At 40.9% G+C, this 24,386-nt stretch overlaps 1 protein-coding gene across 3 annotated transcripts in view; it reads left to right on the forward strand.

The window, feature by feature from the left end:
- The window catches only part of TEC (tec protein tyrosine kinase), a 126,065-nt gene that overhangs the window by 82,422 nt on the left and 19,257 nt on the right, over window positions 1–24,386 (forward strand). For 2 of the 3 annotated variants that reach the window (XM_029946095.1, XM_029946078.1), the window contains exons 3-9: window positions 7,233–7,337; window positions 8,893–8,974; window positions 9,666–9,794; window positions 11,456–11,496; window positions 12,477–12,652; window positions 16,549–16,614; window positions 22,120–22,174. In XM_029946095.1, coding sequence (XP_029801955.1) covers window positions 7,233–7,337; window positions 8,893–8,974; window positions 9,666–9,794; window positions 11,456–11,496; window positions 12,477–12,652; window positions 16,549–16,614; window positions 22,120–22,174 — 654 coding nt within the window. Of the gene's footprint in view, window positions 1–5,444; window positions 5,489–7,232; window positions 7,338–8,892; window positions 8,975–9,665; window positions 9,795–11,455; window positions 11,497–12,476; window positions 12,653–16,548; window positions 16,615–22,119; window positions 22,175–24,386 lie in introns of those variants that run through there. The other variant, XM_029946088.1, reaches the window with a different exon arrangement.

Here is a 24,386-nt window from a genome sequence, read left to right on the forward strand (position 1 = left end):
TCTTTCTTTCCTTTTCAAGAATCGACTGGAACTCTTTAGCTATGTAGTATTGACCCATCTGAACTTTCATTATAAACAGTTACCCTTCTTCTTAACCTCAGCCAATGTCTGGTTGTAAACTGCTCAAGACCAAGAAATTTTGTACTTGTTTATCTCCATCATGGTGGTTCTTTACTATCTGTGTCTTGCTGATGGTAAGAGGAAGCTGGAGTCTGTCTTTAATGCCTGTGGCTGAATGAAGGAATCATCCTGATGGAATGCAATGAATATTAACAGCAAATCTTGGTGTTACCCATCTGCTGAGGACTGCATGTTCTAGGAATTTTAAATTTGGGGTTCTTAATTTAATGGCAATATTTTATACAACTCTCCCAGCAATATAACATGGACACACATACCTATATATGATATTACATGCATACATATGCGTATATAAAATATACTTTTAAAAAAATTTTATGGTTTTTATTTATTTTTGAGAGACAGAGACAGTGCGAGGAGGGGAGGGTCAGAGAGAGAGGGAGACACAGAATCTGAAGCAGGCTCCAGGCTCTGAGCTAGCTGTCAGCACAGAGCCTGATGCGGGGCTCGAAGGCACGAACTGTGAGATCATGACCTGAGTCGAAGCCAGACGCCCAACCGACCGAGCCAACCAGGCGCCCCTAAAATACACTTTTTGTCTGTATTTTTGGGTGGTCCCTTGTTTTTGAACGTGCCTTGCCAGCAGCCCATCTTTGAGTTTCTATCTATGATGATGTTTTATTTGTTGTGGCCTATTGAGAAAGAACAGTGGCTGATCAACACTAAGCAGTTTAGTAGTGCCAGGTGGAGGCCTGATGCTAGGATGGTAGCAAGTGTACATGCAGAGGTCCCCCTTAGTTGGAATTGAGAGAGAGGCTGGAACTGGTTGTCACATGGCTCACAGGATTGCAAGTTTGCGGACACCATAGGAACTGGCTCTGGGAGAGAGATTCAATGCCAGCAAACACCAGCCATCACATTCAAGTAGTGTAAATTTAAATTGTCTCTTTTGTAAAGTTTTGTGTCTATTTTAATTTGTGAACTAGCTTTGGTCTTAGAGGTGTTAAAAGCTATAAGCATAAGAAATTTCCACTTATTTCATGTTTGTGCTTAGTCCAATGATATCGTTACTCAAGTATGTGTAGCACTTAAGAATTCAAGATGGAAATTAGACCAGAGTTCAAGTCTTGGTTTATTGTGTGACGTGTGGCAATTAATTATACCCTCCAAGCCTTGATTTCTTCATCTGTTATATGGGATGACAACATTTCTCAGATAATGCTCTGGAGATTCATTGAGTCATCCATGTGAAGAGGTTAACACAGTTTTTGATTCATAGTGAGTGCTCTACAATTGTTAGATTTTGACACAAGGTAATTTTATTTTTTATAGTAAGATTGTAAAAATATCCATCTTGAGAGACCTGGAGTCAGGTAAAGAACTCTGGGTTCAGTTGTGGCTCAGCCTCTTAGCCAGTCTTGTAACTGCTCAGATGCTTAGTTGCATAACAATTTCCCAGCGTTATTGTGAAAACTAGTTGATGGGAAATGCTGTGTGTAGGGAGTGACTTTGTATGCCAGACCCTGTGCTAGGCTCCTATGTGCCTTATCTTTATTCCTGCTAAGAGCTTATTCTTGTAGATAAAGGAACTGAGAGGGAGCAGAGCTAACCTGAGGCCATACGACTTTTAAGTGGCACAGCAGAGGGTTGACTCAAGGTCTCCTAATCTCCACAGCTCATACCCTCTACCTGAGATCCTATTGCAATGCAAGGGTGATACATTCGGCAAATTTCTTCTGTGGCATGCTGCTGGGAATAGGCACATTGGGAATAAAAGCTGTGATGGGGGAAAAGGGAGGGATCATTTGCAATATTGGAAGAAAATTCTAGTAGATCTTTCATGTGCTTAATGAGGATTCAGGATGCCTGGGATGTAGGGTTAGAAGAGAAGATAGAGTCTCCTGAAGATAAATGTCTGACTTCCCAAATTTACCTGTGGCCAGCCTGAATGCTTGTATATGTTAATTTTTAAAAATTTCATTAATTTAGGATTGATACTGATGTTTTTAAAATATCAACTGTTCTGGAAATTAAAGGAAAACAGCGTACCTTGTGAGATTGCTGGGGGACAGGCTCTCTCGCATCTACCTCTCAGTTCTGCCATTCAGTTGATGTGTGGTTTTAAGCAAGTTATAATTCGTCTCTAGGACTAGTTTCCCCATTTATGCTGGTTTAGAAATGTGCAAAATGGCTATTGCAAAACTCCTTTCCAAGCTCGGTAAAGTATAGCTAGAGGATATGCAAGAGAAGAGATATGTATATCCTCTGCGTGCGCGCGCGCACACACACACACACACACACACACACACACACACACATATAGCCTCAGCACACTGTTGAATAAGTATCCGCTAAGTGCCACGCAGATTTTTCAGCTTGGATGATTCAAGGTTGTCTCAGCCTTATTGTGATTTTTAGTCTGGTGGGCCAGGTGAAGGACATAGAAATAAAAAGGAAACGTCACATGAGAAATGGAATGACCTTGGATATTTTCCTTGGGCCACAACAGTAACAATAACAGATAGCATATGTCAATAATCATGAAGTAATGTTCTTATTGAGGAAATGATAAATAGTATGAATGGAGAAAAAACTGTATATGTCCCTTCTCCATGTTAACTCTGTCCACCAGAGTGCAAAGACCAGGTGTGTTAAGAGGTTACATGGCTCTTTCAGTAATTCTTAGGGGTCCCTATATCAAGTCTCTTAATCCTTCCAAACCCTTTCTTCCTCAACCTTGCCTAACCTCCTAGGGTTCCCTGAGGTGTGTCTAGAATAAGGTTCTATATATCCCATAAATGTGTTGAGAAAAGGAGAATTCTCTTTACTATAAAGTGATAAGTATTGATGAGTACGAGCCTCATATTTTCTTTTTCTTTAAACATTTATTTATTTTTGAGAGAGAGAAACAGAGTGTGAATAGGGGAAGGGCAGAGAGAGAGGGAGACATAGAATCTGAAGCAGGCTGCAGCTCTGAGCTGACAGCACAGAGCCCAACACAGGGCATGATCTCACAAAATGTGAGATCTTGACCTGAGCCAAAGTCAGACGCTTAACCACTGGCACCCCTGAGCCTCATATTTTCAATTCCCTCCAAACATTTCCAGTGGGTTGTCCAATAGTCAACTCAACCAACATTTCCTAACATTGTGTTTTTAGTGTTGATTCTCCTTTGTTCCTTATGGTTCATGGTATTGGTGTCTCCTGGTCACTCAGACTCAAAATCGTTGAGGCTCCCTGACCCCTTCCCCTCTCTTCATCCCATCCCATTGATGCCAGAGTTATGTGGACCTTATCTTCTAATGCTGCAGTGTCCCTGCTTTCCTCACATGACCTACTGCCATTGACTGGGCTCATGACCTTGCTGTTCCTCACCTGAACTAATGGAGCAGGCTCCTGGCTAGCCTCCCTGTCTCTATCCACTTGTCACCCTGCCAAATGGATAAACATAAACTAACTAAACATGAGTTAGTATAGCACCCTTCATTCTAAACTCTTAAGCCTGGCATTTTGGCATCTTCCTAATTTGGTCCCAAATAACCTTTCTGGTGTCATTTCTTGTACTTCCCCTGAACCACTCTGAGCCACAGTGAATTTCTTTCTGTTCCCTAAATGAGTCCTGTGCTGTTTCTGCTGCTTGGATCTTTTTTTCTACTTACTCTATAGGAAAACTCCTTCTTATCCTTTAGAAACCAAATCAAAGTGGTACTTCCTCCCCCAAACTTCCTCACTTCTCTTGGCCCAATCCCTGCCCCATTCCATAAGACACCATGTATTCACATGACTTCTTCCTTATTTGATTATGAAACACTCCCCTCTTCTCCCACCCAAGATAGTAGTGTGAACTCCTCTTAGGGAGACCTTTATGCCTGTCCATAACTTTGCAGCTGCGGCACACAATATGCGCTTGGTGTCTGATCCGTGTTTTCTGATGGGATAGGTAAAATTACGCATGAGCAACTTGAATTTGAACCTTTATCTGCAAACCCAAATCCTAGTACAGTACATGAATAGATGATACATCACAGAGCATGAGCTGAGGGGGCGTACATCAACCCAGTATACAAGCCGTCCTAAATTTTCCTGTATGGACTGACCTGCATTTAACAGCTATGTTTAGTAGCAGGGGCAGGTGGTAGGTGGAGATGGGTATCTGGGAAACAGACCACGTATAGCCTGCTGCTCAAGGGCTGAGAGAGCTGGCAGGTGATCAGTGACCGCTGGGAGCAGTGTCAGTGACTTTTCTCCAGGGCTGGGAGATTGAGTCATCTGGTTCTCTTTGTGCTGTTAGTATGTACTGTGGTTTCTACATTGAGCATGTGTGACTTGTTAAAAGGAGGCTGATACTGTGGCAATTTCTTCTGCCCATTGATTGGCATGTGCTCCAGGAGCAGGGCAGGTGGCCGTGTCTGACCAGACCTCCTGACACTTGTGCACCAGGCATTTTACAAGCCACCTTCTACTCACCTTTCTGTCTTGCCTTGTGTGCCCTGGGTTTTAGCCACATTGATCCTTTTTTGTTACTTATTTATTTTATGTAGCAGACACCTCCAGATATCATATCATAGGCCAGACACTATTCTAAGCACTTTGAAAATACCCCCTCCTTTGATTCTCATAGCTGTTATTATCCCCATTTCACACATGAAATGACTGCGCTCATTCTGGATTATGTTTTTCTTTGTGGGTGCTGTTTACTCCTTCCCTATCATGTATCAAGATTTCTCTTCCAGAATTGTCATTTAGTTTAAGCCTCAGCTCCTCTGTGTCCCCAAGCATCTTTTTTATTACAAAAGATAGTATTTTGTAATGATTATTACAGCACTGTATAATAAATACTGTGTCTGTCTCTCCCATCAGCAAACTTGGGCAAATTACTTAATTTTAGTTTCTTCCCCCTGTAAGATGGGTCTAGTAGGATTTACCACAGAGTAGCTGCGAGGATTAAGTGGCACAAGGTTTGCGCTGTCTGCTCAGGGAGTGAGCTTCGCTGATCCTGGCTGTGTAGTCCTTGACGCAGCTGCTGACACAGCACAGGACAGGTGCTGTTTTGTGGGACACTGAAGGGCAGGGAGAGAAGGAAAAACCAGGATGACCCAAAGTCAAGGCCACTCGGAGAGAAGAGAATGTTGGCACTTTCAAATGCCTTATAAAGGTTTGAGTAGATGACAGCTGAGCACGGACTGTTGGGTTTGGTCGTGATGTTTTTGAGACTGGCTGAGCAGGCTGTGGTGAGGTGGGAGGTAGACTGCAAGTGGCTTCGCAGGACGAGTGGGCAGGAAGGAAATGAGGGCCGAGCGTGTAGTCATCGTCTCTTTCAGGAAGGGAAAAGGGAGGGCAGTAGCGAGGGCCAGAAGAAGGGTTCGTGGTGTGGATGGCAGAAGCCCGAATGTGTCTATTGGTAGAAGTAAGTCCCTCAGAAAAGCACGACCGGGGAGAATGTCCCTCTCTCTACTCTGACGAAACCTCCATCCATGCTCGGAATCTTTGTCGTCCGCCCTGGGGACTTGGCTTCATTAACGCTGTTACTTGTCTGCAGCTGTGGGGTAGCCCAGGGTCTAGTGGGCTTTGGGGTCAGTTGGAGTCCTTGGGTAATTAATATATTTAACTTGTCTGAGCTTCATTTTCCTCATTTTCTTTTAAGAGACAGGAGTAAAGAGAAGAAAAAAGGACAAATCTTAGAGTGCCTTTGATCTTCAAAAGCAAGAACTTGGAGGCTATGCTCACGGGATAGCTGCTCTCTTCTCCATAAAGCAGCGAGGAAGCTCGTCTCCCAGGCCCAAAGGAATGGGGAGGGTTTGTGGTTCAGATAAGACCAGTGGTTGTCATGGAGGCCACCGGGTTCTCTCCACTAGAGACACACAGAGAAGCCAGGGAGCAGCAGTGAAGGTCTGGGTAGGCATGGAGAAGAAAATTAGGATTATTGTTGACCTTCTACAGCCAGGTAGAAAGGAATAGGGAGGGTGTGGATAGAACTGGGGGCTGATAAAAAGGCCAAAGGATATATGGCATGTGTGCAGGGGTTGGGGGAGAGAGGAAAGGCAGAGAAACAGGATACTATGATGGAATGACCTCCAGAATAGTCTAATCATCTGTCAGGTGGGAGCTGGTGGTTTGGGACAGTGAGCCGTCTTAGAAGTCTTATGGTGACAGTAAAAATGCAGAGCAGGTTCCTTGGAGGAGGAGGGGCCCCAAAGTTTGTGACCAGAGGGCAATTCTAGAATATGTGATGAAGCAATTTTGAATGATGAGTGCCAGGGAATGGTTGAGTCACCCCAAATATTTCAGTGTTCTTCATTTCTCTACTTTTTCTTCTGTTCCTCATCATAGGTAACTTTAATCTTTATACAGCTTTTTGTATGAAACATATCAATTATTAATATTATTCAGGAAACATTTTTTATTTCTACATTGCATTTGCATTGGTTTTTAATGGGTGTATTATATCAACCTATGTTCGCATATACTACTCTGTATTCTTCTTTTTTTTTTCTTTGATCAGTTCTCAGGTGTGAGGTTAATAAGCTTAAGGGTGGAGGGAGGTCTTGAAATGTCCTTACCTAATTACTGCAGGCCTAACTGCAGTGAGCAGAGAGGGCAGTAGAGAAGAGAAGTAGACCATCCAACAACAGAATGAGAGTGGAAGCTTTATGTGAATACCTTAAGCCCACCTCACACCCTCCTGAGTTCTATGTGCTGCAGGGGAGAATGGAACTGGCTGGAGTTTGCATCTGTGATCAGTTCCCCAGAGTTTCTCTTGGTTTGGTCTTTAATGCTTGTTCGGCAGGTAGCAGGTGGGGGCATGGGGGTGGAGTGCTGTCATCACAATGCTGAAAAAATCGAAAAGATCTGTATCTGAGAGGGGAAGGTGACAAAAAAAGTCATTTATGTGTTCTAGAGTGTTGGGGGCAAGGATAGGAAAATTTCATCTTTAGAAATAAATGGAAATAATTCCTTTTATTACAGTTCTTACAGTGTTAGTATTTTGAAATGTTTGACAATAAATGAAAACATGATCAAGGTAGTTATTATGGAAAGAGTAATATTTTGAGTCTGATTTCATTAACAAATATTACTATTAATAACATTTTTCTTATATCTTATGATTGTAATGGTTCTCCCTCCCCACCCTCCTTTTTTTCCTTTAACAGAAAAAATACAGAAAGGGATTTATTGATGTTTCAAAAATCAAGTGTGTGGAAATAGTGAAGAATGATGATGATATTGTTCCTTGCCAAAACAAATATCCATTTCAGGTGAGCTGCCTTTTTTTTAATTTTTTTTTTTTTTTTTTTTTTTTTTTTTGCCACAGTGAATTCTGGGCTTTTAGTCATGCTTACTACAGTTTCCTACCATTACTGTGGTCACTGATTAAAAATTTTTTTCATCTTTATTGAGGTACAGTTGACACATAGAAATTGTTATATTTAACATGTACAACTTGATTTTTGATCTATGTGTATATTGTGAAATCATCACCAGTCGAGCTAATTAACACCCATCACTTGACATAGTTACCATTTTCTTCTTTTCTTTCCCTTCCCTTCCCATCCCCTTTTTCTCTTTTCTCTTTCTTTTTTCTTTTCTTTTGTGTGTGAGCACTTAAGACCTACCCTCTTAGTAAATTTCAAGTAAACCATCCAGTACTGTTAACTGTAGTTCACCAGGCTGTACATTAGATTTCTAGAACATTCATTTTGCTTAACTGAAACTTTGTACCCTTTGACCAACATCTCCCCATTTCCTCCTCCTCCCTGTTCCTGGCAACCACCCCTCTACTCTCTGCTTCTATGAATTTGACTATTTTAGATTCTGCCTAGAGTGAGATCATGCAGCATGTGTCTTTCTGTGTCAGAAGGGAGATTCTAGTCTTGTATTTATCTGTAGCCAATCAAGATGTTTCTGCCTTGTGACTGTGATCAAGGGTAAAGTGACAACAGACCAAAGACAAAATTCTTGGGTCCGTTTCCCAGCCTGAATTTTATTACTGTATTAAAAATATTAAGAATAAGACTTTAATGGCTCAACAGAAGTTACTTCTAAAAGAGGCAGTGTGAGGTGCCTCCTTAGCGCAGTAGGCAGCGCGTCAGTCTCATAAAAGAGGCAGTGTGGTTCAAAGTTTGGACTCTGAAGTGAGGATTCTGCTTTTCCGGATTACTAGCCAAATGACGATGGATAGATTAAGGAGCACAACATCGGGGGACACCATGTGCAGCACGTCCTATATGAACGGTGTCTCCTAGAGTTGATGTTGGAGTGGAGGATCTTGGGATCAGCCTTAGTCTCCTCTCTAAATTGTAAATACTGATGCCTCGATTGTAGGATTAATTGAGTTAATGCCTATAAAGCACACAGTGTAGAATTGGGATAGTACTTAATAAGTCAGCTACTGCTGTTATTTATCGTGGCAAAAGGAAGGTCTAGGAGTGAAACTGAGAGAGTAGTCCATTCATGTAAAATATTATTCAGAAAAATATTAGATTAGAATCATCCCTGAAACACCAAATTTACTTAAGGATCTTCAGTTAGATTGTAAGAAATAAGATTAGTGAAGCATCTTGGCCTCTATATGTTTTCTCTTCTATAAAAACACAGTTCTTTGCAAAATATGTATCCCACATGATGTCAACATGAAGAAACAGATAAGCTTTTGTAAGAAAGGAATGTAGGTTCTTTGGATCCGAAGTGATTGGCTTTTATCTGATCATTTCGGAATCATTTATTGGAGCCTGTGGTGCCAAGGGCTCTGCGCTGGACAGAAGTACAGTGCTGAAGTATTCCTCACCTGTTCCCCATTTTGTTTTATTTTAGGTTGTGCATGATGCTAACACACTGTACGTTTTTGCACCTAGTGCACAAAGCAGGGACCGGTGGGTGAAGAAGTTAAAAGAAGGTAAAGCTCATGTAATATTAGCTATAAATAATTTTAGGGTGTTATCACTAAAAGAGAAATACAGCTAATGCATCTGGCATTTATAATCTTTTAATCTCCAGTAAGTGTTTCTCCGAGGACATTGTTACTGTGGCTCATGTTGAAGACAGCTTCCTTTTTAATAATCTGATTCCTTCTCGTAGTATATACATAGCGTGTATACAGACACACACACACTTTCATTTAATTCCTTTTTTTCCCCTCCATATTTTATTGTCAAATTGTTTTCCATATCATTTAATTCCTAATACACTTAAAGATGGTAAAGATGATAGAGCTTTTGTGATAACAGGATTTGATTTTCTAAGAAATTGCCTGTGTAGTCAACATTTGGTATGGATGAATTGACTTGTGTTTAAATGGTGATTTGTGCTGGACAATCCTCATTCCTTCTTCTGGTTGTGGGCTGACTTCCATTTATCCATCGTGGTATAGCAGAGGTCATTTCTGCTAACAAGGGTGCTTCACCACAAACAACAAGGTGAAAGAGAACCATATGGATTTTCTGAATTCTGGGTTGTATGATGTTGTGAAGGTGCTTTCATAATAAACGTAGTATCTCAAATAAAAAATGATCAACAGTGTTATTTACAAAGCATTCTGCCATCTCTGTTTTATTTCACTGATCATTTACTGTGCCTATGAATTACAGAAATAAAGAACAACAATAATATTATGATTAAATATCATCCGAGATTTTGGGCAGATGGAAGTTACCAGTGTTGTAGACAAACGGAAAAACTAGCACCTGGATGTGAAAAATACAATCTCTTTGAGAGTAGTAAGTACTTAATTTATTGTATAATTATATTGTGTGCAGGATGTACATGCTATTGAGATAGTGAAAAAGGACTTGATTTTGATTTTTTATTTTGATTTTGTAAAGGCCGTTTTCTAGCGCAGTGTATTTGTGAGGATAATTATATTTAGTTAGCAGGGAGGCATGTGGGAGGCCATGTCATGAAGTGAAAGGTCTATTTTTGAGAACTTTTATCATAATATGGAAGCCTATTCAAAATGACTGCATTCAAAGCATGAGCCTAATGTGGTACCATCAATGGCTTTTTTCTTCCTTTTTTTTTTAGAGAGAGAGAGAGAGAGACAGTGAGAGAGAACATGAGCAAGGGAGGGGCAGCGGGAGGGAGGGGGGTGGGGAGAGAGAGAGAGAGAAAGAGAGAAAGAGAGAGAATCTTAAGCAGGCTCCGCACCCAGCATGGAGTTAGACTAGGCGGTATGGCCTGAGCTGAAATCAAGAGTCAGGTGCTTAACTGACCGAACCACCCAGGTGCCCCAGCTCTTTTTCGTCCACTTACCTGGGGTATAATTGGCAAATAAAATTGTAAGATATTTAAAGTGTACAGTGCGATGATTTGATATACTTATGTATTGTGAATGGACTCTTCCCATTGAGTTAATTAAGACACTTTGTAATCTTACATGTATACCCCCCATCTGGACTTACTTTGTGTAGTATAACACCTTCCAGGTTCATCCATGTTGTCACAAAGGCAAGATTTCCCTCTTTGTAAAAGCTGAATAATATTCCATTGTGTATGTACATACATACACAGCACTTTTTTTAAAAATCCATTCATCTGTTGCCAGACATTTAGATTGTTTTCATACCTTGGCTATTGCGAATAACGCTGCACAGGAGTGCAGCTGTCTCTTCAAGGTCCTGATTTCCTTCCCTTTGTGCAAACACCCAGAAGTGGGCCTGCTGGGTCATAGGGTGGTCCTGTTTTTAGTTTCTTGAGGAACCTCCATGCTGTTTTCCAGAGCGGCCGCACCAGTTTGCATTCCCACCAGCAGCGCACGAGGGTTCCCTGTCTCCACATCCTCACCAGCATTTGTTATCTGTCGTGTTTTTGATAATAGTCATTCTAACAGATGTGACATGTTACCTCCTTGTGGTTTTAATTTGCATTTCCCTGATAATTAGTTATGTTGAGCACTTTTTTAATGTGTCCGTTGGTCATCTGTATGTCTTCTTTAGAAAAATGCCTATTCAGTCCTTTGTACCATTTTTAATGGAATTTTTTTAGCTATTGAGTTATAGGAGATCCTTATATATTTTGGATATTAACCCCTTATCTGATATGTGGTTTGCAGATATTTTCTCCCCTTCTGTAGGCTGCCTTTTCATTTTGTTGATGGTCTCCTTTGCCGAGCAGACGCTTTTTAACTTGTCATATTCTTCCTTGTTTACAAAGAATAAGACATGGCCCCGATCCCCTACAGCATGAATAGTCTGGTCAGGAAGGCAAAAAGCCAAACCAGCTTTGACAGCATTTTAAATTCTTTTTGAAAATAGTGAAACAAACAAGCAGAATGCACCAGAGTGAGAGAGTCCGGGTGGATTTCTTGTTCATTTTCACTTTTTGTTAAAACTATCAATCATTAGTGGATGACATTTCAACCTATTTTTGTTGTCATTTTCAGGTATAAAAAAAGCACTACCTCCAGCCCCAGAAACAAAGAAGGTAAGTGGTCTTTGTCTTTTGGAAGCATGTGCCGTTTGTTAAGTGAGTTTATATTCATTCAGGTGATTCTGCCTCCCGCCCCCCCCCCCCCCCCCCACCCCCCCCCCGCGCTCCCCTCTGTATCCTATCAGAAACAGATATGCTATGGATTTTTGAATTCTTTTTGGTATCAAATAACATTGATTTAATTATATCAGATATTATCATTGGGGCCCCATCCTCATCTGGCATTTTGCTAGTTTTTTGGCCTTAAGAATTGTCTAAAGGCTGTGGGACTTTTAAAGGACTATTTTAGTCTTAAGACCACAGTATTATGACAAGGAAGTGACTTCAGGGATTTAATGATATGCTTTTGAAGAGGGGGTGAGGTGGAAAACGCCGTACTCAGTACTTTGGGCCCAGATGGTACCTGATCCAGTATGAATCTGGTATGAGTGACTTTGGGTGGATTACCTAAGCCATGTTTCCTCAGTTGTAAAATGGAATTTTATACTCTGTTTCATGAGATCAGTATTAAGAATAAAGGAGAAAAAGTGTGTTAGGTACTAAGCATGTGCCCTGCACATAGTCAGGACAAAGAAGTTCAAATTCCTCTGACCGAGGGGACACCTGGTGAAAGACTCACTGTCTAGTGTGCCTTTTCCCCATTGCAGGCCATTTGAATGGTGGGTCCGCCTTTAGTCCTCTGGTTTCTACTCCCACATTCTCCTTAGCTCTCCCTGGAAGGCTGGTCCTGACACCGAGCAGAGGCTGTCTGATGTTTCAAGAGGAATTTTGCTCATATCCTATATTCTGAAACCCTTGAGGGGTCCAGTAGCACCAATATCATTAAACTCATGGGAGGGTTCACCAAGGTTGTATTAGGTAGACCTGAGGTTTCTGTTTTATCCTCTGGTGCTGTGTGAATCACCTAGTGTTTGATTTCACACCCAGTTTCAAACAGAATGACTAAATTTTCACATGTTGCCTCCTCTTCTTAGCGAAGGCCTCCCCCACCAATTCCACCCGAGGAAGAAGATAATAGTGAAGAAATCGTTGTAGCCATGTATGATTTCCAAGCGACAGAAGCACATGATCTCAGATTAGAGAGAGGCCAAGAGTATATTATACTAGAGAAGAATGATGTTCACTGGTGGAGAGCAAGAGATAAATATGGGTAAGTGCTCCCTCTCAGTGTACGACCCTCAGAGGAGGGCAGGGAGTGGGGGTGAAGTGTGAGCAAGAGGACGATCATGTGGAGCCCTCGTGTAATGAGACTAGGTCAGCCAGCAAGAAACAAAAGCACACATTATTACTTTGCAGTAAAAAAGTGTAGTCTCAGTAATAACTCAGTAAATGTAAATGGATCAAGCACTTCTTCCCAGAAATTAGGATGCATCATATTGGTCTCTTTCTCATTCATCAGATTTTAATTAGATCATTTTTTGTCTTGAGGGAATGATATTTCAGGCTTTTCTCCCCTGAGGTGAGTAATCTTACATTTTTCTAAAAGGGAGAATGTGTGTATATGCTTGTGCATATGTATAAAATACATGAATTGACATATATGCAAGAAATTAAAAAACAAACATTATTTATACAAGATAATTTTTGGGTTTAAAGGAACAGTGCTTTCAACTTTATTTTTGGTAAGTGATGAATAAATATGGATAAATGTAGGGGAGGAGCATCTTTCAGGGGTCATTAGGGAAACTATCCTGTGCTTACCTCTGAGATATAATCCTGTTTATATTCTGAGTTCCTGTGGATAAATAGAGGAGGACGTTTTGCCCTGGCCAGAGCATACCTTCCCTCCAAATCTGCTCTCTCCCCTCCTTGCCCCATTCTCAATTCCAATTCTTTATTCCTCACTTCATAGGTGGACTGATTTACCAATCCTCCCAATTGTTTCCTTCCTAGAGTATTTAAAAGTAAATTCAAATCGTTCTGTCATTTTCACCCCTAAGCCTAACTGCTAAAGATGTTTTTCAACAGCCACCATGTCATTATCATACTTGATAATAATTTTTAAAAATACCATCTGTAGACTTTCCCCTAGCATTTTCAGGACTGAAAGAGAGTACACATGAAAGCCCATGTATCATATATCTAAATATTTTAAAGTTATAAGTCAAGCCGACAAACTGATCAATAAAATAACATTTATCCTCTAGCCTGACAAACGTACCTTCTCCTTTTTTTTTTTAGTGTTTTATTTATTTTTGAGACAGAGAGAGACAGAACATGAGCAGGGAGTGGCAGAGAGAGAGGGAGACACAGAATCCGAAGCAGACTCCAGACTCTGAGCTGTCAGCACAGAGCCCAATGCGGGGCTCGAACCCACAAATATGAGATCACGACCTGAGCCGAAGTCAGACGCTCAATCAACTGAGCCACCCAGGCACCCCAAAATGTATCTTCTAAATGACAATGAGGCGAGGTTTGAATTAGAGTCCCGTGCCGGAATGTGACAGTACACGGAGGGCTGACTCCCCGGGGTGCCTTCCTTTCCTCCTTCCTCCACCCCAGCTCCATCTCACATGGACCATATGGACCTCCCAGCCATACATCCAGGCTCTGTCCACATAGCTTACAGAAGCCACTCCCCAACTTGGCCACTCTTGGATTTCAGCTGAAGGAGTTGCAAATAAGCAGCATAATTTGCTTTTCAGAGTATGACAAGTAGAAAGGTCTGTGTTGGCCTTAGCAATGGACAGATAATTTGGGGATCCTAGTTACCCAGATGATGGTCTAGAGGACAACTGAGGGAACATGGACTTTAGCTTCCTTTTAAAAGTGTGAGGCCACGGCAGGGAACTCTCTGGTCAAGTTCTAAGGATGGTACCAATTATGTAATTCCATTTTTCCCTGAGTAGCTCTAATGTATATTTATACAGTTTAAGTAAGATTAAGACAAAGCTCATGTATTGCATTTTGGCTGATATGTCTCTCTTTTATTCTACAACAGCCACCATCCTTTTTTTTTTTTTTTTTTTTGATTTATTGATGAAACTAGGTCATTTACCCTATGAAATGAGCCACAATCTAGATTAAGTTCACTGCTTTCACATGGTGTCATCTAATATGTCTCTGTGTCCTATATTGCCTGTAAATTGTAATCTAGAGGCTTGATCACATTAGAAGTTGATATCTGGTGGTCTCACTTCTAATGAGGTGAAGATTACTCAGAGGTTCAGGTGATGAAAAGGCCCCTCATCAGGGTTGCACCTAATGATTTTAGCCTTCTTTAGTGATTTGCTGAGATCCAGTATTTCATTAGGGATTGTAAAAATGATAATGTTCTGACTCTGTCATTTCTACTACATTTATTAATTCTATAAAGAAGAATGCCTCATCCACCAGTTCATTTATTTTGGACAGCAAAGGCAAGAGAAATATTTGATTTGTTCCTTTTACCAATTTTAAGAGTAGTGTGTTGATAACTGGGTTTCCTCTAGTGATAATGATGGTAACCAATGACTTTTTTTAAAGTATTATTATGGATGCATATTGCAACCATTGCAGTCATTATTCTTTTTGCTTGAATTGTTCCATCTTAGGTGAGTGGTAGCTGTTTTGGGTTGGGATCACTTCAAATTTTTTTTTTTTATGTTTTATTTTATATTTGAGAGAGAGAGCGAGAGCGAGAGAGAGAGAGAGAGAGAGAGAGCACGAGCAGGGGAGGGGCAAAGAGAGAAGGAGACATAGACTCCGAAGCAGACTCCAGGCTTTGAGCTGTCAGCACAGAGCCCAAGGTGGGGTTCCAACTGTGAGATCATGACCTGAGCTGAAGTCCAACACTCAACCAACTGAGCCACCCAGGTGCCCTGGATGGGATCACTTTAATCTTTCTTAGATTTCCTGCTTTCTGAGTAAGATATAACAGCTCAAGTTCATCTTGTATTTTTCCTGGCCAAACCTGCAATTTGCCATTTCCCCAAGGAATGCTGTCTCTTTTTAGTGAATTAGTCTTTGGATAATAATTGGAGTGCTAGGATTCTAATTACTGCTAGATAGTCATTGTTTCTAGGCCTTTTCAGTGCAACAGAGCTACATATATGTACGTGTGTGTGTGTGTGTGTGTGTGTGTGTGTGTAAGTGTATATATTATGAGTTCTTACCAATAGTTCGAATTCAAATTAAGATTACCAGGATTTTACTCAATTTAAAAAATTTTATACATATATGTCTTTTATCTTGCACTGAAAATCTTGGATCCTACCAAGAAGCTACCTATTATGAGTGCTTCTTTTTTTATTAAAAAAATATTCCCAGTTTTATTGAAGTATGATTGACAAGTGAAAATTACATATATTTAACGTGTACAACCCAGTGTTGTGAAGTGATTTCCACAATAAATTGGAAGAGCCGTCATCTTACATAGCTTCCTTTTTTGTTTGTGAGCATTTGAGATTTTCTCTAACAGACTTCAGGTATGAGGTCTTCTTCAGCTATAATGTGTAAGAGTCATCGAGGGTGAAACTGAACTTCCCTTGGCTTCACATCGGCCTTCTCGTTCAGTTACCTTGGGGTATGACCCAGAATTTGTCTTTTTAACAAGTGCTCCAGGTGATGTTGATGTAGAGGTCAGAGACCACTCTCTGTGAAACAAAGCTCTACACGAACTTTTGGGAGTATTGGAAAGATGGTGTTTTTAGCCAAAATTTTAACTTTATTGAAACATCCCAAGAAATTGTGAATCCAAGGGAAGCATCGTGGAATACTAGGAAGGGCTCTGAACCTAGTCACAGGTTCAGATTTTAAGTTCTGGCCCTGATACAGACTAGCTTTGGGAGCTGGAGAAAATCCTTTAATCTTTCTTCATTCTCCCCACCAGGAAGTGGGTACAGTAATGCCTGCCTACCTTATAATTTTAGGGAAAGTCAAATGAGGAAGTACTTTGTAAAGCCTCAAATGCTATATATGTATTGAATTATTGGTGGTTAGCTAGTTTTTCTTAAAGCTTTAGGCAATATTATGCTTTAATAATTTCATAAAGGCAATACTCTTTATTTTAATAACTTCTCAGTAAAGTAATTTCAGTTTACTTCAAAATATTTTATTTCTTTTCAGGAGTGAAGGATATATCCCAAGTAATTATGTAACAGGAAAGAAATCAAACAACTTAGACCAATATGAGTAAGTAAATGATTATTTTGTGAATGTGGAGAGCCAGAGAATGTTTTCAGTTTCCTAGTTATGTAAGGCATTTTGGAGATGAATGGATATCTTTCAATAAGTCGGTTGTCCAGAGTAGATGTTGTGAGAATTGGTTTCTCTAATATACTTTACTTGAAGGTACTATGTATGAATGCAGTTACATGGGCAAATATAATTGAATTTATTTAAAAAAAAGGTTTTCAATGTTTATTTATTTTTGAGAGGGAGACAGAGCATGAGTGGAGGAGGGGCAGAGAGAAAGGGAGACACAGAATCTGAAGCAGGCTCTAGGCTCTGAGCTGTCAGCACAGAGCCTGATAGGGGGCTTGAACTGACAAACTGTGAGATCATGACTTGAGCTGAAGTCAGACGCTTAACCAACTGAGCCTACCAGGTGCCCTGAATTTATTTTAAACAAATCACAGCTTAGCTGGTTTTGAAATACAGATTGTTGTTCATTCATTCAAGAAATCAGAATACAGTTTTCAAGAGTGGCCTTAAAAAAACATGTTTGTTTCATTTTTCTTGCTATGATAGCAATATGATTATTACTTTTAGAATTGTTTAAAATATGAAAAATGTTAATAAAAAATTACTCGTAAATCAACCTAGAGTTGGCCTGTGTTAACATTAGCATATTTCCTTTCAAAAATCTTTACTATTATTTAAGGAACAGAATCATGCTGTGTATGTTTTGTATCCTTTCTGTTCTACTTCACAGTGTAGTATGAGTTGAGTTTTCCTCATGCCATTAGATAGTCTTCAAAAACATTTTCATTACTGCATTATGTTTCATTCAGTCACAAATTCATCAGTTACTTTCTGAGATCCTAGCATGTATGAGGCACTGTGCTCGACCTTAGCAGGTACAACCAGGCACATGGTCCATGGATGTGCAGGAATTTATATGACCATTGCCTTATTCGGATAGCACTGGGTCGTGCAGCATCTTTTCTGTGTGACAATGACTGGGACAACCTGTTTTTGCTTATTGTCTTCAACTAGATCTCTAAAACTGTATGTACTGGTCTTAAGGCTAGTTATGAACTTGCTGGGACTTCTAACACTTGCTGTCAAAGTGCTTTCCAGAGAAGGCAACAGGCATACTATTTATGTGCCCACCAGCAGTCCATGGCCAGGTTCCAATGAGAAGCTCATATATTCCAAATACTCTTTTGTGGTCATTCTGATGCTCTGTCTTTTCTGTCCATATCACTTCCTGTAATGTGAGTATACCTTAAAATATAGAAAAGGTTTAATAGCACTCAGTGGTGTGATTCCCTCAAAATTGTTTTAGAAGTAGGTAAGGGCATAAAATATGTAAAATAAAGAGCATTTCTGTTTTTAAATAAATTTTAGGTAAAAAATACCAAAATCTTGAGAATTAGGGAAGGTACTAAGCAGTGAAATCTTTGGCCTTATTTTCTTTTTCTTTTTTTTAAAATTATTTATTTATTTATTTTGATAGAGAGAGAGGGCATAAGTGGGGGAGGGACAGAAAGGGAGAGAGAGAATCCTAAGCTGTTAGTGCAGAGCCCAACTTGGGACTTGATCCCACCAACCATGAGATCATGACCTGAGCCGAAATCAATAGTTGGCTGGGTAACCGCCTGAGCCACCCAGATGCCTCTGAACCCAGCTTTAAAGTGATCTGACTGACTGACAGAGAAAGACAGGTATCATATGTTTTCCTTTATATGTGGAACTCGAGAAACTTAACAGAAGACCATCATGGGGGAAGGGAAACGGAAAAAATAGTTACAAACAGAGAGGGAGGCAAACCAAGAGAGACGCTTAAATACAGAGGACAAACTTAGGGTTGATGGAGAGGGCAGAGGAGAGGCAGAAATGAGTGATGAGCATGGAGGAAGGCACTTGGGATGAGCACTAGGTGTTGTACATAAGCGCTGAATCATGAGAATCTACCCCCAAAACCAAGAGCACACTGTATACACTTGACAATAAATTATATTTAAAAAATAAATAAAGTGGTCCGACTGAGGCGTAACTGATGATATGGGGAGGGCTGTGCTTGGAACCCAGATAGTCCTTATCTAATTGTGAGAACTGCCCCTGATTCTTGGGATTACAAGTAAGGATTTTATGAAGGTTGTGATTCATTGCCATGAATTTTTTGGCTTTATCTTAATTTGGAAATGTTCCCTCTTCTAAGGGACTCTCCTCCTACTCTGTGTGACTAAGTGAATTTGCTGTGTGCGGTCTCTGGTGTGGCAATCCCCTCCGCCCTCTGCCCAGGGTCAAGGATTCCCCATGGCATGTGCCATGCCTCCCTCGATGAGGAGAACACCTGTTTTCAGTGTAGCCTCAGAGATCCCCCCTCTTCTCCCTCTGTTTTCCCACGCCAAGATTTGTGTTTTCCTCTGCGACAGCCCATGCTGTAACACATCTCAAACATCCCCAAGGTTTAAAAAATCCTTTTGCCAGCTATTGAATCAAGAGTTCTCCTGCTGTTTGTTTGGGCCTAGGAGTCCCAGACAACAGACAGTCCATGGGGCTGGGCTCAGTATCGCCAGGCCTGAGGCTCCTGGGGCCTGCAGAACCTAGTTCTGACCTCCACATCCTGGTAACAGTTTGAAGAGGAGAGGGTCAAAAGAGCTGCTGCAGGAAAGAAACTGGGCTCATGGGGATCATCATGACAAGTTTTTGATGGAAAGACGTTAAAGGAAGAAGGTGGGTGGCTTGAGTGGGTGGCTCAGGGGAAAAGGGTCAAATTACAAAACCAGCAAAGAATCATAGCTGGTTGTTCGGTTTGTTTCTGGTTTTCCTTCATTTATACTGGTTGTCTTCTCTTATTTTTAAGTTTATTTATTCTTTTTTTTTAAAAGAGAGAGCAAGATCGAGAAAGCATGAGTGGGAGGGAGGCAGAAAGAGACGGAGAGAGAGAAGCGCAAGCAGGCTCCATTCTGACACGGGGCACCATCTCACAAACCATGAGATCTTGACCTGAGCTGAAATCAAATTGGATGCTTAACCAACTGAGCCAGCCAGGAGCCCCTGGTTGTCTTCGCTGTATGATTGGCCCAACCCATCCTTCCCAGGAAGATTGGCCAGCGTCCAAACTTTCCAGAAAAGACTGAGTGTCTCCAGATTTCCTTTTCTTCTCTATTCAGAGACTGCTACGAAGTCTTGTTCCTCTGGAGTGTTTTGAAGTGACTAGCCAATCTGAAAACCTCATTCACATCAGGTTTTGCTATCTAAGAACAGAATGACAATTTGCTTACAAATTCCCAGCCACTCTTTTTTGTAGAGTGATTCTTTCATCCAGGGGAGCTAACTAACCCCTCTCACAGAGACATTTGTGTGACGGGCTAGGAGAGATGGATGCGGGCCAGCATCTGGGCCAGCACTCCCGCTCACCACGTGGGCTCCTTCACATTTACCCCTGTGCAGAGTTCTTGCCAGGATGAGTTCAGCGGAGCCACCGCTGGCTTTCCTGTCCCGCCTGGTGATACGCATCATAGAAGAGGGCGAGAAACCACAATGGGCCATTGGGAAATACCACTAACTGATTCATCCCTTTGTTCATTACTCCTTCCTCCTTTCCTTCCGTCAACATATTCTTAAAGGTCTGAGTTTATATACTAGGAAGGGAAAATGTCCTTTCTGGGGAATCTGCAAATGCCATAAAAAGGACTAGACCGGATTTTAAAAAGCCTGCCTGTCCTTTGTGCCATGGACTCCTCTCCTTTCTTCTTATTGTCTCTTCCCAGGAGTCGAATGAACTAGATGAGGAAAGGACCTCTTTCTTTCTCCAAATATCTTATATTTAATTTCCTCCTGAGAGTTACACGTTAGCCTTACTGATTTCTTGCATCTGAATGTGAGACCAACCCTCCATTGCTTACTCTTGCTGTGAAGATGTGGGGTTGGATAGTTGTTATTTACAAAGAGTTTTTTTCCCCCAGTCTTTTAGGTTCTGCTGGTTTATAATATATGCCATGAGAGCTCCAGTTGCCTTTCCTTAATTAATTTTTATGACTTTTTTTGCATTCTGACGAATGTTTCTTGTATCAGTGGAAAAGCTCAGACTCAGAATCCGTTCTGTTCTCCTCATGTATTGTATCCCTCTATTGCTTTTGGAAATTGATTGATTATAACTGCGATTTCATTAAATGTGGTCTCAGTTTATAAAATGGGGTTCATAGCAATGAGATCTTAATGCCCATAATTCTGGTTAATCACCCGAGGCTCCAAATAAAATAACAGTCACCAGCTTGTATTGAGATTGTAGTTAGGTTGCCTTGCATGCATAAAAGCATCCAGACCAAAAAAGGATCTTGTATTGTGTTTTCCCCTTTAGGTTCTCTTGTCTCAGGGTGCTCTGGGTCACAAACAGGTGCTGGTTCTTTTTATAAGAAAGCTGAACCAGTGGTAGAAAATTCAGATGTCCAGAGGGGCCAGTCTAGTTTCATAACATTGGAAGCCTCAGGAAATAAGACTGTGGCGGAGGTTTCTCTGCTCACTGAATGGTGTCTAAAACAAACAGATCAAAACAAACAACAACAAAAGTTTAAAAGTGAACGCCAAAGGAAACCGTCTGAGTTCATATTCTTTAACCTATGATCTCGTGGAAAGATTGGGCTGGGGGGGCAGGGAGAGGGGGAGGTGGGAGATGGCAGCTTCCCTCTTTCCTTGGGAAAGATCTCCCAAGGGACAAGAGGGGACACTGATGTGCATGGGCTTGGGGTTATTGCGCAGAGAGGTGACAGACCTGGTGGGAGGTCTGGCGCTGCTGCTTGGCCGAAGCAGGATTCCTCCGACCGAGACTCAGGTCCGCCAGGGCATGGGGCTAGGGCATGGGGCTGGGCTACAACTAGTAAGTCTGGAAAACCCAGGAGGCCTGTTCTTCTGTTTTGCTCTGTTTCTTTTGACACTTGGGACCTATGTGAAATTCAGTCAGAGGGCCTCCATTATGACTTGAAATGAAATCGATTGCCTGTTGGTGGGATAGGGGCTGGGGGTAAGTTTTAATTTGAATTAAATAGTGAAGGTAGGATGATGTGTCCTGCCTGTTTGAATCTGCAGAGTAAAATTGGTTCTTGCTATGAAAAATTGGATATGATTTTTATGTTAAATAATAAGAATAGCTTAAGAAAGTTATGGCATATTCATACCACGATGCATAGAACTATATTGCTTTGCAAAGATGTCTGTCACACACCATTACATAAAAAGTTCTGGTTATGATATAGCAAGTGTAGATTTATCCCACTTTAATAACAAAATATGAACGTTGGCATATGTACATATGTCATAAAAACATGGGTGGAGAAAGTCTGAAAGTATTTATATCCAAATGTTACTAGTGGTTGTTTGTATCATTGAGATTATTATCATTGTAATGTCTCGTTGTTCTTTATTGTATTTATTTTTGATGAGCAGTGTTACCTGGTTAAACCTAGAAAAAACAAAAAATAACTGTAAACACCTGAGGCCTTAAATGTACTTTTTTTTCCTGTTCAGATGGTATTGCAGAAATACGAACAGAAGCAAAGCAGAGCAACTCCTCCGAAGTGAGGTAAGCGTTTGTACTTGTTTTGTGAGTTTGGTTTCAGCACAGATGAATTGTAACAAATCTCTGATAAGTAATTTCACATATCTGTTTCTAAAGGCTAAAATATACTGTGATATAAGTGGCCCTTTTTAATCATTTAAAATTGAGGATTGGTATACTGTCAGCTTCTTGGCCACGAAAACAAGGTACGACAGACTGAGTGGTTTGAGCAACAGAAATACACCGCTGTGTGGCTTTAGAGGCTGGATGAGAAGTCTGCAATCCACTTGCTAGGAGGGCTGGCTCCTGCTGAAGGCTGGGAGGGCATGTGTTTTAGGTCTCCCACCTTTTTCCCCTCTGCACCATTCTTCATGCATATCTGTCTCTGTGTATACATTTCCCCTTTAAAAAAATTTTACTGTCAGCACAGAGCCCAGTGTGGGGCTTGAGCTCACGAACCATGAGATCATGACTCGAGCTAAAGTCAGACACTTAACCTGACTGAGCTACCCAGGTACCCCCCCCAAATTTGCCTTTCATGTAAGGTTGGCTTAGGGCCTGGTCTCCTGATCTCATTTCAACTCCATTACCTCTGTAAATCTCTAAATATGATCACATTCTGGAGTCCTGGGGGTTAGGACTCCAAAGCACCTTTGTGAAAGTGGGAAACAGTTGAACCCATACCAACAGGTGACACCTAGTACATGGGTAACATTTCCTTTACTTCCTTCTCACTAATTTATTATTTCTACCTTAATTTTAGTACTTACTGATTTTTTCCTTTTTTGCTCGAAGTTATTTGTTTTAAAATAAGTTTCATCAGTATTACATGATATCTATTATAAATGAAGTTTTTATTTATTTTTAATTTTTTTATATGTTTATTTTTGAGAGAGAAAGACAGACACAGAGTGTGAGCAGAGGAGGATCAAAGAGAGAGGGAGACACAGAATCCGAAGCAGGCTCCAGGCTCTGAGCTGTCAGCACAGAGCCCCATGTGGGGCTCGAACATAGGACCTGAGCAAGATCATGACCTTAGCCGATGCTTAACTGACTGACCCACTCAGGCGCCCCATAAATGAAGTTTAAGTATTTAGTTGCCTTTAGAAATAAGCCAAATAATAATAAATAATAAATGTGATAAAACTCTTACACTTTAAAAAGCAGTAAAACAAAAGGGTAAATTGTAGGATAGAGGAAGCTCCAGTAGACCAAGTGAGGAGACTGGAGTCTAGCTGTGACTTCTCTGAGCTGTTTCGTGCATCTGCAAGATAAGGGGGTTGTATCAGAGGTGATCTGTACAGATTTCCGCATTCATTATCTACTTACTCTATTTAGTAATAGTTCTCCATTTTTTTCTAAGTTTTACTTATCTGTTTTTGAAAGAGAAAGCACATGTACAAGTGGGTGGGTGAGGGGAGGTGAGCAGAGAGAAAGGGAGACAGAAAATCCCAAGCAGGCTCCATGCTGTCAGTGCAGAGCCTGATGCAGGGTTCAAACTCACGAACTATGAGATCATGACCTGAGTAGAGATCAAGAGTCACACACAGGCTTAACCAGCTGAGCCCCCCAGGAGTCCCAGGAGGTCTCAATTTTTTTAAACCCAGGCTTTCTCACTTTATCTCCTGTGTATTACCACTAGTCAGGGTTTTGTTTGGACACTTGTTTCTGTAGTTTATATTAACAAGCAATAGCAAGTGACCTTTCTTAATTCAAATGAGTGTTACCGCACCCACTCCCCCAACAGGATTCTTACGTGCCTCTCTGGTAACCCCACAGTGAGAGGCAGCTATAGGGGAGTGGATAGCTAGAAAGCCTATGGTCCAAATTTTGGCTCTATTACTCACTTGCTGGGTGGTCTGGGGCAAGTTATCCGTCCTCTCTGTGCCCCATTTCCTGACCTGTGACGTAAGGCCGGCTTAACAGCAGTACCTACCTCAAGGGACTGTTTTGAGGATTAAGCATATCCACATATTAGAACATACTAAAACAGAGCAAGCTCTCAATAATTATATGGTAGTTCTTATACTTTTTACTGATAGATGAACTCTTATGACCATTGATTCTCTTTCCTGTGAATAAGAATAAAATTTATTTTGTTTTTTGACTATTGAGCACACTCATCTGTTAGTGGTGTTGTCAGCGGACAGGGATTTGATGTTCCTCGCCTCTGTTTCTTGCTGTTTCACTGAAAACCTGATGAGAACGTATTTTTTAGTCATTCCGCGTGGTGTTG

The sequence above is a fragment of the Suricata suricatta genome, chromosome 1 (genome assembly GCF_006229205.1).
Source record: "Suricata suricatta isolate VVHF042 chromosome 1, meerkat_22Aug2017_6uvM2_HiC, whole genome shotgun sequence".
In the NCBI taxonomy this organism is placed as follows: domain Eukaryota; kingdom Metazoa; phylum Chordata; class Mammalia; order Carnivora; family Herpestidae; genus Suricata; species Suricata suricatta.